Genomic DNA, 17,745 nt, shown 5'->3' with positions numbered 1-17,745 from the left:
TTTAGTGAAAAAATATATTTGGGCTGGTAAAAAAAAATCGGAGTGGCTGGTAGATTAAAAGAAAAGATGTATCGACCTGCCACACGGCTGATGGACCAAAGAGTTAATGTTAGGACCTGCTCCTTTCTCTGTTTTTATCCAATTTCATGTGTCATATTTTAAGACAGACATTCTGGTTGGAGTGGGTCTTGTGGGTTGATGAGTCTTCCCACTGCATGTACCATCCATTATTGCTCAGGGGAAGAAAACAGAATTTATGCAAAAAGAATACCCCTGCACTTATCTTATTGACATTCAATTATACTCAGTTGTGAGCATACCAGCTGACATTTGGACTAGGCTACCAGCTGGTCTAAAATCAGTGATCAAGTTGTATTAACATTAGGCCAAACCGTCCTTCATGAAGAGTATGGAAAATATATCACAGGTCAAACTGAGAAACAATGACAGGCGACTGCAATTTGAAAATTAAGCTGTGAAAATGCAGGGCTATAGTGAACTTACTCAGCAATGTTTTTGTGTGTTTATCCATTTTAAACACTTGCCCGCCTAAATCGCATAAACAAGGTCCTACTAGATTTGTACTGCAGTGGTTCCTGACATAGCAATTAAAAGACGTGTGCATTTAACCTCTCAAAGAGGTAGTACAGCAAAGAAACAATAACCAGTACTACTTGTCAACAATTTTGGGGCGGCAGGTAGCCTAGTGGTTAGAGCTTTGGGCCAGTAACCGAAAGGTTGCTGGATCGATTCCCCGAGCAGAATCTGTCGTTCTGCCCCTGAATAAGGCATTGTTCCCGGGTAGGCCGTCATTGTAAATAAGAACTTGTTCTAAACTGACTTGCCTAGTTAAATAAAGGTGAAATAAAAATATAAACTAGGGATGTTAAAGGTATTAACTATTAAATTATGGGTTCATTTGCTTAATTCGTGGAATTAAATTGCTGTGTGTGTATTTTCATTAGTCGTTATGCATGTTATATATCACATGAGTTTGAGGAGAGGAACAGATCTGCGAGAGCAGATCCTCAAAAAGCTGGTACAGGAGTGAAACGTGCTTTTGTAAGCTCACAACAAATATAAATTCTAAATGCAATCGCATGTTAAAAACAGTTGATGGCCAGGATTAAAAAGAGCTAAAACAAATGTATCTCACTCAGAATTAAAGGGCACCTCCCATTCGCCATGCCAGTGCTTAGTCAATGGTGGGAAGGCCATCAGTTTGCAACCACCACTTTGTGAGCTTGAGGCAGGATAAAATCAGGGCTTGACTAACTTCTTTAGCCACTTATCTTTCAGACAAGTAGTAGATTTTTTAAAATGAACTTGTCCAAAGGCTCAAATCACTTACCCCCCCCAAAAATTAAATTAAATGTAATGCTATTTTCCCCCACTGTTGTATGACGCAAGGAACCACTTTACAAAATAAAATTCATATTTTTTTAACCTTAGAGAATCAAACCGAAATCTAGGCTAAACTGCCTATTAACTTTTTTGCATATTCAAGCCAGTTTCAAAATACAACACTGTTCCTGGAGGATGGTTGGCCACCCTTGGCACCCTATAAAATATTGCAACACTACAACACTACGGTAGCGTCGGGAAAGCTCGGGGGATGGGGGTCTCTTCGCAACAGCTGGTGCACAATCTCTAATATTAAAGAAGTCTCAAGGTTGAGATAGAATACCTTATGATAAACTCTTGGTAAATTGTAAATTGTATGGTCTACAGTTTATCTATATTTTTCATAGCTGTCTCTTTACCATCACAAACCGATGCTGGCACTAAGACCGCACTCAACGAGCTGTAAAGGACCATAAGCAAACAAGAAAATTCTCACCAGAGGCGGCACTCCTAGGGGCCAGTGATTTTAATGCAGGAAAACTGAAATCTGTCTTACCTCATTTCTACCAGCATGTCACCTGTGCAACTAGAGGCAAAAAACATAAACTGTAGATCACCGTTACTCCACACAGACACGCATACAAAGCTCTCCCTTACGCTCCATTTGGCAAATCTGACCATAACTATATCCACCCGATTTCCGCTTACAAGCAAAAACTCTGAACTGGAAATACCAGTGACGCACACGCTCAATATGGAAGTGGTGTGATGAAGCAGATACTAAGCTACAGGCCTGTTTCTCTAGCACAGACTGGAATATGTTCATGGACTCATCCCATGGCATTGAAGAGATTACATCAGTCACCAGCTTTACTAATATGTGCATTGATGACTTTGTCCCCACAGTGACCATATGTACATATTCCAACCAAAAGCCATGGATTACATGAAACATCCACACTGAACAAAAGGCTAGAGCTGCCACTTCTTTTTTTCACTAATCAGAAGTTTATGTGAAATCCCCCTACGCCCTTTGACAAATCACCAAACAGGCAAAGCTTCAATACAGAACTAAGATCGAATCCTACTACACCGGCTCAGACCTCGGATGTGGCTGGGCTTACAAACTAACAATGATTACAAAAGGGAACCCCAGCAGAGAGCTGCCCAGTGATGCAAGCCTACCAGATGAGCCAAATGCCTTCTACGCTCGCTTCGAGGCATGCAACACTGAACTATGCATGAGAGAACCAGCTGTTCCAGGACGACTGTGTGATCACGCTCACCGTAGCCGGTGTGAATGTCAACCTGTCTTACAAGGCAGCAGGATGCATACTCAGAACATGCGCTGACCAGCTGGCAAGTGTCTTCACTGACATTGGGCATAGTCCATGACCCCAAGAACACCAAGGTAACCTGTCTAAATGACTATCGCCACATAGCACCTTAGCCATGAAATGCTTTGAAAGGCTGGTGATGGCTCACAACACCATCATCCCAGACCCACTCCAATTCGCATACCACCCCCAACAGCTCCACAGATGACGCAATCTCTACTGCACTCAACACTGCCCTTTCCCACCTGGACAAAAAGAACACCTACGTGAGAATGCTGTATTTAACCAATGAGTAATGTGCAAATAACATTCAAATCTTGACACAGGGCCCTACAGTTTGCTGTGCGACCTGGAATTTTGATTTAGGAGTACTCGTGATCCTATCAAAATGTAGGATTCTAATTTTATTATCTCAAATATTTGTCATCGTGCTCATACATTTTTCAACTTGGGCGCACATGTAGTCCTGGTAAAGAAAGGTTAGCATAGAGCCCTGCAACATTGCATCATATCACAGACCTTAGGCATATTACTGAGGTATATCAACTGTTTTTACAAAGACAAAAGACACTAAAAATCTTCTTACCCATCCTCGGTTTACTGAATCCTCCAGTATTTGAATTCTCCAGGAACGCCATTATTTTAGCTGCCTTCCACACATTATTTCAGATGCTGATCGGCCTCCATCACACAACGCATGTTTTTGGAAATCCCAAGGCCCAAAATAATCATATTTTCTTGGTTCACAAACAGGAAGGGATTTCCCCCAAATAAAACTAAGTAAACAAACTGACCTTTTTCACTTTCTCCATTAACAAAAAATTACCATCAGAACAATCTGTCCCTTGCCCTATTCACATTAGCTCTTCTAAAATTGTCACTCAGGTGTCTCTGTGTATTTAAAAGAAAGATCAATACCATTAAAAAGGACAACTGCAGCCTGAATGTAAACATCATCAAGACCAGTCATCCAGCAACCGTATAGAATAGGGGTGTCGTGTCAAACATACAGCAAGCAAGTGGTTTCAGTCTGAAATAGGCAGGTCAACGAAAGGCTGTTTTAATCAAAATGAATGAAAAACATTTGCACGTCTAGGTGTTCCAAGAAAATCCCTCTTCAACAAGCGCATTGAAGATGTAAACATTTGAAGACCTAATAAAATGGTCACCTGCACACTGTATTCTGGAAAAAACAAATATGCTATTCCTTTACAGGCAACATGTTAATTGTTATACTATCTTTAAGTTGCAAGTAATTAAGCAGTATTTCCAAAAGCCAGCGGGAGTTGGTGCAGGTTTATACAGCCTGTGGTAGCAGAGCACCCCTAAACCTCCACAGCTGTCTGAAACAGTTCTCTGGTTACAGTCTAACGGTGACAGGTTAGAGTTATAGTCTTTATCTGCTCTTCTAAGTTGGAGTCGGAGGTGGATCTGAGCGGTAGATCTCAGCTTGCATTTTGACTCAGTTATCTTGACTCAGAAAAGGTTGGTGACCACTGCTCTATCCTGATTGCCTAGTCACTTTTGACCCCCACCTGCATGTACATATTACCTCAATTACCTCGTGCTGCTGTTACATTTTTTTTTAAAATAATTAAATCCTACTTTTTAACTCTGCATTGTTGGGAAAGGGCTAGTGAGTTTTCTTCCACAGCTCAGCCACCCTGTCTCCAGGCTTGGGGTGGTAGGAGTGGGGGTTGACTCAGGGAGGCACAGCAGACAGAGGAACCCATTGGGATGTGAAACTTGATCCGTGTGCTACCCCCTCACTCTATCTCCACCACCTCGCCTGAGAGCCTTGGAGACTCCCTGAGCAATCTGATCCCTCACTGCCTAGGAGATTGGAAATGCTTTCAGAGGAGAAAGATGGATGCAGGACAACAGAAGCAAGGCAGGGGAAAGACACTCTTAAACTTAAAGGGATGTTAGAAAAACAAGCATTGTAAATTTAAAAGTGCTTGAGAATGTTTTGCTTCTCTCTTTCACTGCACTCAGAACACTTGAGGCAAGTTCTGGTTTACGTTACAGACTTCAGTACTGAAAAAACGTCAATTCTAGGAAATAAGTATCAATATTACCCACACCACCTACAACACTAAGCATGGACTTTACGGAAACCATGTAGGTTAGCCTATAATGAAAGTACATTCAAAAACATCTCTTGATTTCCAACATGTAGACTAAGCCTACTTAAAAGTTCAACTGCAGTGGCAGCTGTCAAGCAGAGGCATGGGAGATAAAACAAAAGGCCCATCATGAGTGATAATCATTCCATTATAAAAGGAGAAGATAATTCCAGCTAGCTACATCCTCTTGACAATGAGCAGTCCTCTGATCTGTGCATCGCGTGTGCATAAATCATATCTGAATTATGCACAATTTACTGAACCCCATCCCCATTTCTGTCTAACCCTCCATTATGTTCTCTCCAGACTTCAGGCAGTTACAGAGCTCTGGCTAATTAATCACACTCAGCTCCAGAGCAGGGCTAGACTCCTGCTATAATCACTGTGTTAGCCCACTGATCAAGATACTGTGTACACAATCATTGCTAGAGAGACTAGGCATAGGTCTATATGAACTATGAAGACATTCAGCTACATTTAAATAGGGACAATTTGTCATGTGCTTGATTATAGTTTTAATACCTGAAGAAATCCTCATGCTTAGTTTGTTAGCCAATCTTCCTGGCCTAGTCTCACCCCCCCAATATTGGCCTGTTTTATGGAGTATCCCAGTACCCACAGAAGGTAAAGATGTCTGGCATATGTATAATGTTAGACTTCAGACGCAATAATTTTCCCCTCCACCTTTAGAAATCCACTTCTACCCCATGCCGCTTAAAGTGAACAGTTTCAGTCAGGGCTTCCATCTGGTTTTTGACCCCGCTATTTTCCAGAGCCCATTCACTCCAGAGTTGCCTTCAGCATTGGACGGTGGGGAGCACAACGCATCGCCCTCTCACTCCAGGCCCAAATTAAAACCAGCTTTTTTCAGACGAGAAAAGCATGGCCAAAGATGGCCCATTCGTATGCAACCCATGAGACGAGACACTGGGTATTTTCCCTGTAAAAAAAAACAGACATCTTGCTACTGACGTAGTGTGTGTACGGGTGTTTGTGTGTGTATTGCCAGATTTGAACGTGTCTCACTGCCTCCCAAACTTTCACACCATCAGCGTGGACTATATCACATGACGATGATTGACCAATTTACGATGTGCAATGATAGTAAACAGGGAATAAAAATCCATTAAATCTTCATGGTAGCCCCCCAGAAACCCCTTTAATCAAACTATGTGTGGTTATTGGCAGAAACGTGAGAGCTGACGAAGTCTAATTAAAGAGCAGGATGAATGCTCATTTGGGCGATTTGTTGAATCAACTTAATCCTTGTTATCAGTACGTTGTCTTAAACACTTGTTACAAAACACACTTACATTACAACGAGGCCTACCATGAGCCAATGTAGTTGTAATCCGTTAACAACTAACGTTAGTTAACTATGTATAATAAATTAAGTTAACACTAGGCTAGCCTACTAAGCTTTCAAGTAGTACAATTCATATATATGATTTATAACTTACTTTTCAGAGGGAAAGTGAAAAACGTTATATTGTCATCTAATTTGATACAAATGATTCCAAAGCTCATCGCATTCAATCACTCAGTAAAATATGTTACAATGTCTCTAGAAGCGATACTTAACGTTAGTTACATGATACCGCTCTGTGCTAGCTAACTAGCAACCCACTAGCTAACAACTTTCATTGCGTAATGAGTGAATTGATTTGTAAAACAATTTAAACTTAGCAACTAGCAAATAATACCTTGGCTAACTATATACTAACCCATTCGGTCAATATAAAAGTTCAGTGTCAGGTTTGCTAGAAGTACTTGCAAACGAGTAAGCTAGCCAAACAAATATATCTCGATTACTTAGCTAGCTCGCTAACTAGCAAGTGGCTACGCTAAAATTAGCTAGCGCTAACAATCTAGCGAGGTAGTTCTCGCTTTCAAAAAAACTCTCGGACACAAGTGGCTGTATTTAAACCGAAGCTACATTTTTTAGCTAACTAGTTAATAAATATAAACGTAATACACTTCCAAAATGAAGCCAGTAGTTAATTTGTGTTTTTTAGTTTTATTTTCCAGACGCAAAAACAAAACTTTTTCCAAGACAACAGCCAAAGCGAGGGCAGAATTAACAGGAGTATGACCTAGCCTGGATAGATTTCATTCCACCTCACCTTTTTCTTCAGCAGATGTGGCAATCCTTTTGGTTCCGGGCGAGCACTCCTCTGTATCTTTCTATTTCGTCTTGAAGTTGCAAAAATGTGGTGTACATTTCCCAAACATGCAGTTTAACGTCGGCCCTGCTCTACTCGCTCTGTTTTTTGCCTCTGCCTATGTCATTTGATGAAACACACGTAGACAGACCAACATTTTCCAATCACTGCAGCGAATGCACAACCATTTGAGGGGGACCGAGTTGCGGTAGGAGTATTTCTATGGAGAATTCAAGTATGTTCCAATTACCTCAGTGACGCCCCCTGGTGTAAATGGACATACCTATTATTTTTCATTGCTCTAATCTACTACAGTATATTCGTATTTGTTTGACACATGCATACAATAGTCTACTCACAAATATAAGAGCGTGGAGAGTAAAAAGTCGGGGAAGAAGCGAGGTGAGGAGATGAGGAGCTTGAGAGGTATATAGAGAGAAGCTGGTGAAAATTGAGAAAGAGGTGGACATAAGAGGGATTGAAAAACATGGATAAAGGAGAGATGATATGGAGAATAAAAAGGTGGAGGAGATAGATGAAGAGGAGGATAGGATATGAAGAATAAAGGTGAGAAGGAAGTGGAATAATAAATTAAAGTGAAAGACAATGTTGTGAAATAAAACGTTTATTGACACATTTCAAAGATTCAAACCATCCTAGGGTCATTCCACCAATTCAGTGCCTTTTGAGAAGTGTAATTTAACATTGTCAAGCGCACATGTTCAAATTCATAAAAAACATGTTCTCATCTCAAGATGTTTTTTAAAATAACACAAATGACTATAGAAAGGGCCTATTAAAGTGCCAAACAAATCTAATCAAAATAAAGTAACTGGGTTGATGATTTCTTCTTAAATCAACCATAAATCCCCTTGTGACAAGGGGAATGGATGCATCTGTGCATGAGGGAGTGGCAAGTGAATATCAGCTTCATGAAAAAAAAAAAGGCTAGAAATGGTTTAGCTATCTATGGGTAACAGTGTTGACATGTTACGTTCGGCCCGCTCGGTTTCCCACCACAAAACACCAGAAAATGGCCAAGAATAGTCAAACCATATCACCTGCTTTTAAACTACGATTTGACAATTAATGTTCAAACTTTCCTTAAAAAAAAAAAACATATTTTAAAAGAAATAGTTTCACCATATTAAAACAAAAGTTCAGTTCACATAACAGGGATCACCAAAATGAGGGACAGGAGTATGAATCAATAATCACATGAAATAAATCATCTTCAAATTACTTTGTAAAAGCAACAAAAATAACTAGGACAACGATGGTGACACTTGGAGAAATGTTTTGAGTAAGTGGGTTGAAATCTTCCTAGAGGAAGTGACACGGTTGACGGAGGGGCGTCAAAACGCTGAATTTTGGCACCAATGCTTGGTGTTAAAAGGGCACTTCCTTTAATATAACAGGCTTTTAAAATGTAATATTGTTGCACAAGTTCTACTTAAATATCAAACGGATGCAAGAGGCACCCATTTTGTGGAACGACCCCCTAGAGATACCAGCAGCCTCTCAACATTGACTCTGGTAATACAGGCATACTTGTGGTTGTAAAACAAAAACAGAATGGTGATTCGTAGTCTTTGCTGAACAATATAAATTAAGGTCATGGTATTTAATAGGCTACAGCATGCATAAATTAAGGCCCTTCAAACATTGATCAATCCAGGAAGTTCTCAAGAGAGACGAAATCAAGCACATTTCCTTCCCAAGATAGATACACACACACACACACACACACACACCGATAGACTCCTGTTAAATTCTTCAATCGTCAAGGTATATCCTTTCTCCATGTAACTCTGTTCTGATAGCAGTCAGATGCATTTCACTAAATAAAGCAATGCATAAAACATGTTCCTATTTCTAAGTATAGTTCGTGTTATGGTAGGCCAGGCAGGGTGAGTCATTTGAAATATGGGGTTTACAATCCAAACACATCAACGTTCCACATAAAAAACAAGACCTTGTCTATATAGACGATAGGGTTCTAAGTACAAATGCAGCAAGAGATGAACCACTAATTCAGGTGTTATTAATAAATGTACAACAGAACAATGACAACAACTCCATTCCTCCAACACAGTCCATGCCAAAGAAAAAAAAAACATTGACGCCCTACAACTACTCAAAGATCAAAGCCATATTTCTGTTGCTGCTTCAAAAACACGAGTAAATCAACGATCCGATTTAAGAGTGGCGGTTGTTATCTCATGCCAAGTATATACCATCTATTCTAAAACACAAATACTACTCTAGAAAAAAAAAACACTTTCCCCGATCAAAACACAGAACATGGAAGAAGAAGCAATCCCTTTTGCACATTGGATATAAACCTTGCAGCCTCACCAGTGTTTACTAAACAGCAGTACAAACAGAAATCATGTGTGAACCAACATCTAAAAGACCACTCAGCAGCCTGAAATGGAAAAGGATGGTCTTAATACAGTGTCATTGCAAAGTAACCTGTGTGCCATATGTTTAGCCAGGAGGGAGGGACGTGTCAAGAGTGAAGAGAACGATGAAGGCTACTTAAGTCTCTCGTTACAGAGGACAGAGATGCACCAGAGACCTCTTACCTAAATGGAATGAATGCCTGACGGCAGAGAGAAGTTATAGTCATTTGGGAATGGACTGTGAAATTCTATAAAACTGGGTCCTCCTTAATTTTGTCCTTAACTATTCTTTCATAGTGTTATTAGTGCCAATGTTGACTACAGAGGACACGTGTGAGCATTGGAACCAGCGATATTGACATTTTGGGCTGCTGACATGGTCCTTTAGATACCAGGTAACACAAAAACCACTACGTTTGATTGTCTAAGACTAGCCTCAATGGGAAGCACAGCATTTCTATCATCATGTTGACGCAATAGTCTTTTTTTTTTGTTTTAAAGGGGAACCATCTAAATAACCTAACAATTGTTTTCCCTGTGCTGTCCACAATTTCTGATTATGGAGTTGGTGTAATGACATGGCTGGTTGATACATGGGGCCTGGATAAAAAAGCTTGACATTGAACTGTTGGATACGAAGTCCACAGGGGTGACAAATGGCTTTGTAGTGTTTGCTGGAGTGGGGACAGAGGGAACATACAGTGAGTGTACTATGTAGTGACTTGTATCTGAGGCATGCCAAGTAGCAGAATGGTGTCAACACTCTGTTGCACTCTAGTGGTTGGAAACTATACAACTAGTTTCAAGACACTGAACTTTCAGTAAACAACTATTTAGCAACAATTCAAGCCCGTCTTCATTTCCCTCCAATGGTACTATGTAAGGTTTATTCTTAACTGGCACGGACTGTGCTTTTCTTACCAGTTGATCTACACACATACAGTATGCATATCAAAAGTACTCAGTGTTATGCAAAATCACAGTATGCTTGGCTACTCTAGTGGCACAGATACATAACTAATACTGATGTTGCCTCAGTAGACATGCACTGACAATCATGTACAAACTCATGCATGCAGACACACTTACACAAATACAGAACATATACAAAGATGTAGAAAATAAACTCTGAAAGTATCAAGTCTGTACACAAGCTCACTGTCTCAACTGACCTTTAAGGTGTGTGTGCTAGTGAGAGAGAAATGATTGTGTTTGGCTGTATTTATTTATTATTATATATATATATATTTTTTTACCTTGACAGACATTTCCTATATATTCTTGTTTAAATGAAGCGCTTCATACAGGTGTATGGCATATCACCAGGCATAGACATCTGTTGTGTAAAATGTATCTGTAAGACCCCAGGCCAGAGCTCGTCTCCCTTAAGCGCAATTCAGAGACACAATAGTCCGGTGGCCCACTGTGACATATCTTTCTGGCTCTGGTCCACCAATCTGTGCACCTCCCCAAAATTCCCATTACATACTACAAAAGACACAGAGTGGTTCCTTGATTTCCAGTCAGGAGCAAATCCAGTTTATGAGACACATTCCAAAAACCTGACTTCCCTACCTCATAAAGTGTTCAAATATATCCAAAGTTTCGTCTCATCTTCTACCTGGATCCCCAAAGTTGGTATAGTATTACTGTATCCTAATGTAACAGAGCACCATCTTTGTATATCATAAATAAATAAATCCAGGATGAAAGAGTGAGTGACAGGTTCTTCAGATGATACTATGAACCTCTGTATGATGCAACTGCATGCATAAAAAACTAAATAATTCAGCAAAAGCCCAAATATAACTGTTTTGTTTTACCAGCAATATAAACATCCATGGACGTTATACTTCCGTTTTATTCTATGTAAAATAAATAACACTTTGCCAAAGATGCAATAAATATCACTTACTAAACTGTCACTTTAATAATACCTTTGTGAAATCAAACAGCATTTCGTAGGCCTGCATGTGTCATGCTACAGTATACTGTATCGGTTCACGTTCTGTGCTCTGTTGGTCGGCGTGAGGCATCATCATGTTAAATCTACTGTATTTGATACTAAAACGATCTTATGACATTCACTGCAACCTATTGGGGTTTTTACATTCAAAACAAAGCACACAGTGTTCCTGTGAAGTAAGGCATCTTATTTACTGATTGCCCTGCTACTCCACTCAGTCTGCCTGTGTCTGTAGGCTGCTAAGGCTTTTGCTCCAGCCTCACTGGATTGAGGCCCTCCAGGATCTGAGTGGAGTAGCAAAGGATTTACATCAGAATTCTCTGACATACAATATAATTAATTTGTAAGTGATATTAATAAATACAAACGTAACACATGTTTGGGGGGCTGCAGCATTTTAGGCAGTTTGTCTTGAATTTCAGTACTGATGAAAATACTTAAAATGTTGTCACGCCTGATTGATCGGTTTGCTGAACAGTCAATCTTGCTGCTCTCATCTTCAGCTTTTTCAGCATTTTGACTGGCATCAATGCCCTCTACTGGGCTCTTTGCCAAGGCTTGGGCATAGCTATGTAAGCACCTGCCCACCACCCTATAAAACTGCAGATGGAGCATCTACACGTTGATGGCGTGAGCGTGCTTCTTGCACAGTGGCTTGTCCTTCTTGGAGTAGAAGGGCTGGCCCTCCAGGTTCAAATTACACACCTGTGGGAGACGGACACAATTGTGAATCTCACAAACCAATATTTTTTGGAACAGTCCAAGAGTAATAACCGTTTTATACAGCAGGGACATGGGTTATTGTACAGCGCTGTAGCCATTCTTACCGCACAGACAAAGCAGGTGTCGTGCCAAGTATGACCCAGTGCTTCAATGAACTTGTCTCCCGCTTCTACTGGGAAGTCACAGCCATGGCACTTAGTGCTGAAGAGTGAAATGTAGTCTGGAAGACAAAGCATAGAGTGTGAAAACAATAGCACAGTACAAACGGTTGCAAAGTTACATGCGTAATTTAAAATAAAATAAAATTGTCTCTGTATATAATTCAAATGTTGTTCAGTTGCAGAAGAGGACATTATGACAAACATACAGGAGCTAGTTTGGGCTCTGAAGGAAACATTCAACACTTGAGGCGTTTCATTATGTGCCATGCTATTCCATTGATCTAAAGTACCTTTCTCGCAGTAGGGCTCCCCATCCTCCATGTGGAAGAGGCTATTTCCAAAGGCCTTGCCACAGGCAGCACACACAAAGCAGGTGGTGTGCCATGTCTGCCGCAGAGCATGCATCACCTCCTGCACACCAAAAAGAACGCAGGCACAAAAAGTTATTGTGTGGGTATATGCTACGCACAAAGTGACTTCGTGTGTGTTGTACTTGTCTGCGTTTGGGTCCGTCATCTTACCCCCATGATCTTGGTGTTGCAGCGGGCACAGGTGGGGGCAAAGAACTCTCCGTAGCAGTTCTCACAGTACACTGCGTTCTGCTCCTCCACAAAGCTGCAGTCTGCCAGCGATGTGTGGCAGTAGTGACAGTTGAACTCCTCTGGGTGCCAGGATCGACCCAGGGCCACCAGGAAGGGTCCCCTGTAACGACAGAAAGCAGGTGAAAGCTATGATCCCTTATTGATGTCACCTGTTAAATCCACTGAAGGGGAGGAGGCAGGTTAAAGAAGGATTTTTAAGCCTTGAGACAATTGAGACATGGATTGTGTATGTGTGCCATTCAGAGAGTGAAAAAGCAAGACAAAAGATTTAAGGGCCTATGAACGGGGTATGGTAGTAGGTGCCAGGCCCACCGGTTTAAGTATTAAGAACTGCAACGCTGCTGGGTTTTTCACACTCAACAGCTTCCCGTTTATCAACAAGGGTCCACCACCCAAAGGACATCCAGCCAATTTGACACAACTGTGGGAAGCATTGGAGTCAACATGGGCCAGCATCCCTGTGGAATGCTTTCGACCCCTTGTAGTGTCCATGCGCTGATGAATTGAGGCTGTTCTGAGGGAAAAAGGAGAGGGGGGTGTAACTCAATATTAGGAAGGTGTTCTTAATGTTTTGTACACTCAGTGTATCATTGTTGTTACCTGATCATGTTGTTGCAGGCTCCACAGAGGGGTGCTCTGTTGCTGTTGGCAGCGAAGCGCTCCGCCCTTTGGGCCACACCCCGGGCAACGGGATTGAAAGGGGCAGGGGTGGGGTTGTAGGGGGCAGGGCTTGGGTTATAGGCAGGGCTTGGGGCAGAGTGAGGGGTGTGGGCAGAGCCAGGGTGTGGGATATAGGCTGGTGCTGGTGGGGCACTCTGAGGTAGAGCAGGCACTTTCATGCTGGTGCTGGTTGTCTTGCTGGGGTCAAACTTGTTCGCAAAAGAGTCGTCAGTGATCCAGGGGGGCCTGCTGGAGGGGGGTTCAGGGGTGGCGGCTTGCGGTGTAACAGGGGCAGGAGCTATGACCCAAAGAGACACCCGGTTAAGTAAACACTATCCATACTTACCGTATTGTTAACACACATACAAATGTCACAGAGCGCCACCTGCTGTAACTACCTGGCACGATGCAGGCGGTGCTGACCACCTTGGGTGGGGGAGGGCCCACAGGGATCTGGATGGAGCTTTGCTGCATGTGAGAAGGCTGCTGCATGTGAGGAGGCTGCTGCATGTGAGGAGGCTGCTGCATGTGAGGAGGCTGCTGCATGTGTGGAGGCTGCTGCATGTGTGGAGGCTGCGGGGCCTGGTGCATGGGGGGCCCCTGGTACATGGGAGGTCCCTGCTGCATGGGAGGCCCTTGGTACATGGGAGGCCCCTGCTGCATGGGAGGCCCCTGCTGCATGGATTGCCCCTGGTACATGGATTGCCCCTGGTACATGGGAGGGGCTTGTTGCATGGGGGGAGCCTGGCCATATTGGCTGCAGAAGGATAAAAAAAGAAGCTGAGTGACATCATCACCACCAAGATGGAAACATATCTACTAGTCTGATCATCTGTCTAGCTGTTTTCTGAACTGTCATAGTTTAGACAATATAACAATCCAAACTGGGAAACTGTACTACAAGTATCAATTACTAATAAGGAGACTGTTAGCACTATGCCTCACGATTAAACCTAGTACGCTGAATGCTGGACAGCCACCTCTCTCCTTCCTGACTGAGTGTCCACATATGTTTCGAGTCTTACCTGGAGCTCCTCCACTTCACCAGACACGTTTAACTCAAAGGTTAGTGGGGGTTTAATATAGCAGAGACCCACACAGAGAGAGAGAAAGACAGCCTGGTATCAGAGAAACAGTGTTAGAACAGAGAGCCTCAGTTATGGCAGTGAGAGATTCACAGAGTCACCAACAGATTTCATTTGAGCGGGGAGAGGAGCAGATTTTGACATATTTGTAAGAAAGGGGAGGTTAAAACGCAGGTTAAAACGAACACTGTCAAAGCACAATTTTCATCCTTCGAGCTAAAAACAGAGGGAGGGGAATAAGGGTGTGTTATTCCGGAAGTGAAGTTATGTTGACAAAAAGGGAAGGAAGCACACTATCCAGATGTTCTATGGACAGTGGCATCTGGATAAACTTCCCCACAGAAGTACCTGGAGACTGAGGATTTGTACTGGGAGCTGTAACCAGAGGCAGACTGTTGCAGGCTGTAGCTATAACGCATCAGAAACAAAAGGGGTCAGGCATCAAAAACAGGGGTCAAAAATAGCTCTTTGGATGAAGGCCATGTACACCTATACCTGTATGATGCCGTGCTGCCCAATGAGTTTGTTTCCGGTTTTTAAATATTGCATGTGCAGATGTAACTTTTCTCCACTGTTTACTGAAGGAAAGCAAGAGTCATCGGATTTCTCACATATTGTAACATTATCAGATCACAGCAGTTCCTTTCTAACTGCTAGTCAGTCAGCCTAGTTTGACCACAGAGTCAGCTGTGTAGCTTTTGAAACAAAGGGCAGCACACAATCAGTCTCTTTGAAGTATAGGTGAACTTGGTTTCATAGCAATACCTTTGTGAGAGCACACATTCACACACACAAAGGAACAAAAATATTTATCCTAGAGAGAAAATTAAACTGGTTCTGAAAACCATGATCCTAACACTGCCAAACCAAATTGATACACACCTAAGCTCCTATACACCAGATCTCTATTTATCCCCATCAATCAAGGAAACTATATTGATACCACACACACACACACACACACACACACACACACACACACACACACACACACACACACACACACACACACACACACACACACACACACACACACACACACACACACACACACACACACACCTGGCTCCACTGCACAGGCCAACACTCCTGGTAACATCAGTTAACACATCCAATCCACATTGAAAAGAAAACAATGACACAATTATTAGGAAACTATTAGGAATTATTAGGAAACGTTCAAGTGGGCCACAGGACCACGTCTCAAAAACACACTAACATGCTGGCGAGATGAATTCACTTCAAACCACCCTTCACTGCACATCATGAGTCGATATAGCCTTCACAGTTTCAAGCAACTGTGGTAACCACACTGGCTCCAGGAGATCTCTATAAAATACCACTATTATATTAAAGGTTAGATTTGATTTCCTTCGTTATTTAAACACAGCTGTTGATACAAAACAAAAAAATGGACCCTCTACAATGGTTGGCTGAACCAAACAAACTTGGGGATCATTGAGTCATACGTACCATAAACCCCCTTGTTATGCAAAGCAAAACAATGAAGGTCATTTCATAACATCCCCACTAGACACTGACAAATCAGAGGGTATTCTACAAGCACAGAAAATAGTCATCTTTTGTGATAAGTGTCACATTTTGAAATTGTGTTCAATTTGTGTACCGAATTCTATAGCATTCTAGAGCACATAATATGACCCTTCCAGCTACTGCACTATGAAGCATCACATCGATCAACAGCTGCTAATAGCCTGTAGCCACTAGTTAGCCATTCAGTAGTTGACTTGAATGGTGCATCACAGCCATAGATAACGATATAGTACATCACTGATTTGCAGGATACAAATGATTGTGATCGACATCCAAGTGCTTCACCCTTCTGCTGTTCTATGACAAACAACCCCCCTCCCCCAGATGATAATTAGTCAAGCCAGTGTGTGAGCATGCAGTTGAGCAGTGACGTGCAGAGTGAGCATGGGAGAGCGTGGGATAGAGGAGCTACCGCCATCACACAAGGTGGTACAATCACTAACTGGACTACTATGTGCACTACCAAGTGAACTACTCTCATATCACTAACTATGTGGCCGTCGCAGGTTGAAGAGAGCCCATTAATACCAACTCTGAGAGTAGGCTGTTCCTTACTATGACATGCAAAGGTCCAGACTTGAACGGGCCTGTGGGAATTTTGTGCGTGTGTTAAATGGAAGAAACAGGGTGACCTGCAAATTCTAGATGAGAGATGGAATGTAAAAAAAAAAGTCAACTTCAGAGTGATGTTAGCCACATTCAGCATTAAAATGGGATTTTTTTTTTTATATTGGGGTCAAACATATCTAACCATTAATAATTGTGAAGGGAATATTGACATTGTGGAGAAAGAGGTGCAAATTAGTCAAACAAAAACTTAGCAAATGCTGCCAAACCCCCACATGAGCTTACATTCCTCCGCTTGTCCCTTGAGACAATCTGCAGTGTACCGTCTGCACATCAAGCCTCATGGACGTTTTCCTATCCATTCAGCTGTAATGGAGAGAGCTAATGCAAAGAGCTTTTGGAGAGAAGTTGGACCCAGTGCAGGCAAGCAAAAAAGTTGCACCGACCTATTGCAGTCCCATAAAATAGCAAGTATCCAATTGGGTCTGTCGCAGTTCATTTTGCACCACTTTTCATGCTGCGACAGATGTAAAATAATCCGATAGTCTTATGAAACACGGCCAATCCGAATGAAGCAACGCTGCAGTCATGGCCTTGCTCCTTTGATCCGGCTAGTGTCCTAAAATTCGTTTTTTATTACCCTCCTGTCCCCTATCCCACGTACCGAAGCAACTCTGCACACCACCGTCTGTGACGTGGTCAGTCTCTCTGTCACTGTGTCAGTCTGTCCAGGTGTGTGTGTACCTCAGGTGCTTGGGTTTCCCAGAGGGCAGGGTGCGCTTTCGTTTGGGCAAAGTGCTGCTTCGGAACACTGGGGTGATTGACAGAGCCTCCAGCGCAGAGGTGGGCGGTGGCCCTTGCTTATAAACCTTGTTTCTTAACGAGAGCCAACAAGAGGGGTCTGAGAGACGGTTTAGGGCTCACTCCAATTTCCTCCACATACACAATGAGAACTTAGAATTTCTTATGCCATCTTAAACCCTCTGAAATACTACACTGTAATGCAAAATAGAGGGTAACACTTTAGTTGGATAGTCCTTAGTAGATGTTTTA

The 17,745-nt window shown here is 42.2% G+C and overlaps 2 protein-coding genes across 4 annotated transcripts in view; both read right to left on the bottom strand.

Annotated features, from left to right (window-relative positions):
- LOC118400949 (bone morphogenetic protein receptor type-1A-like) overlaps positions 1–7,189 on the bottom strand; it is a 62,334-nt gene extending 55,145 nt beyond the window's left edge. For all 3 annotated transcript variants that reach the window (XM_052477341.1, XM_035797995.2, XM_035798004.2), the window contains exon 1: positions 6,931–7,189. The gene's annotated coding sequence lies outside the window, so the exon portion shown is untranslated. The remainder of the gene's footprint in view (positions 1–6,930) is intronic.
- Positions 7,190–7,578: 389 nt separating this feature from the next.
- Positions 7,579–17,745, bottom strand: part of LOC118361374 (LIM domain-binding protein 3-like) — a 72,033-nt gene continuing 61,866 nt past the window's right edge. The window contains exons 11-18 of the mRNA XM_052470354.1: positions 17,437–17,568; positions 14,920–14,979; positions 13,885–14,243; positions 13,427–13,784; positions 12,746–12,926; positions 12,515–12,635; positions 12,168–12,283; positions 7,579–12,045 (exon numbers count right to left, since the gene is read on the bottom strand). Coding sequence (XP_052326314.1) covers positions 11,956–12,045; positions 12,168–12,283; positions 12,515–12,635; positions 12,746–12,926; positions 13,427–13,784; positions 13,885–14,243; positions 14,920–14,979; positions 17,437–17,568 — 1,417 coding nt within the window. The 3' untranslated portion in view covers positions 7,579–11,955. The remainder of the gene's footprint in view (positions 12,046–12,167; positions 12,284–12,514; positions 12,636–12,745; positions 12,927–13,426; positions 13,785–13,884; positions 14,244–14,919; positions 14,980–17,436; positions 17,569–17,745) is intronic.

The sequence above is a fragment of the Oncorhynchus keta genome, chromosome 2 (genome assembly GCF_023373465.1).
Source record: "Oncorhynchus keta strain PuntledgeMale-10-30-2019 chromosome 2, Oket_V2, whole genome shotgun sequence".
Taxonomy (NCBI): domain Eukaryota; kingdom Metazoa; phylum Chordata; class Actinopteri; order Salmoniformes; family Salmonidae; genus Oncorhynchus; species Oncorhynchus keta.
Note: the sequence above shows the minus strand (reverse complement) of the source record. Positions and strands in the feature narration are given on the sequence as shown.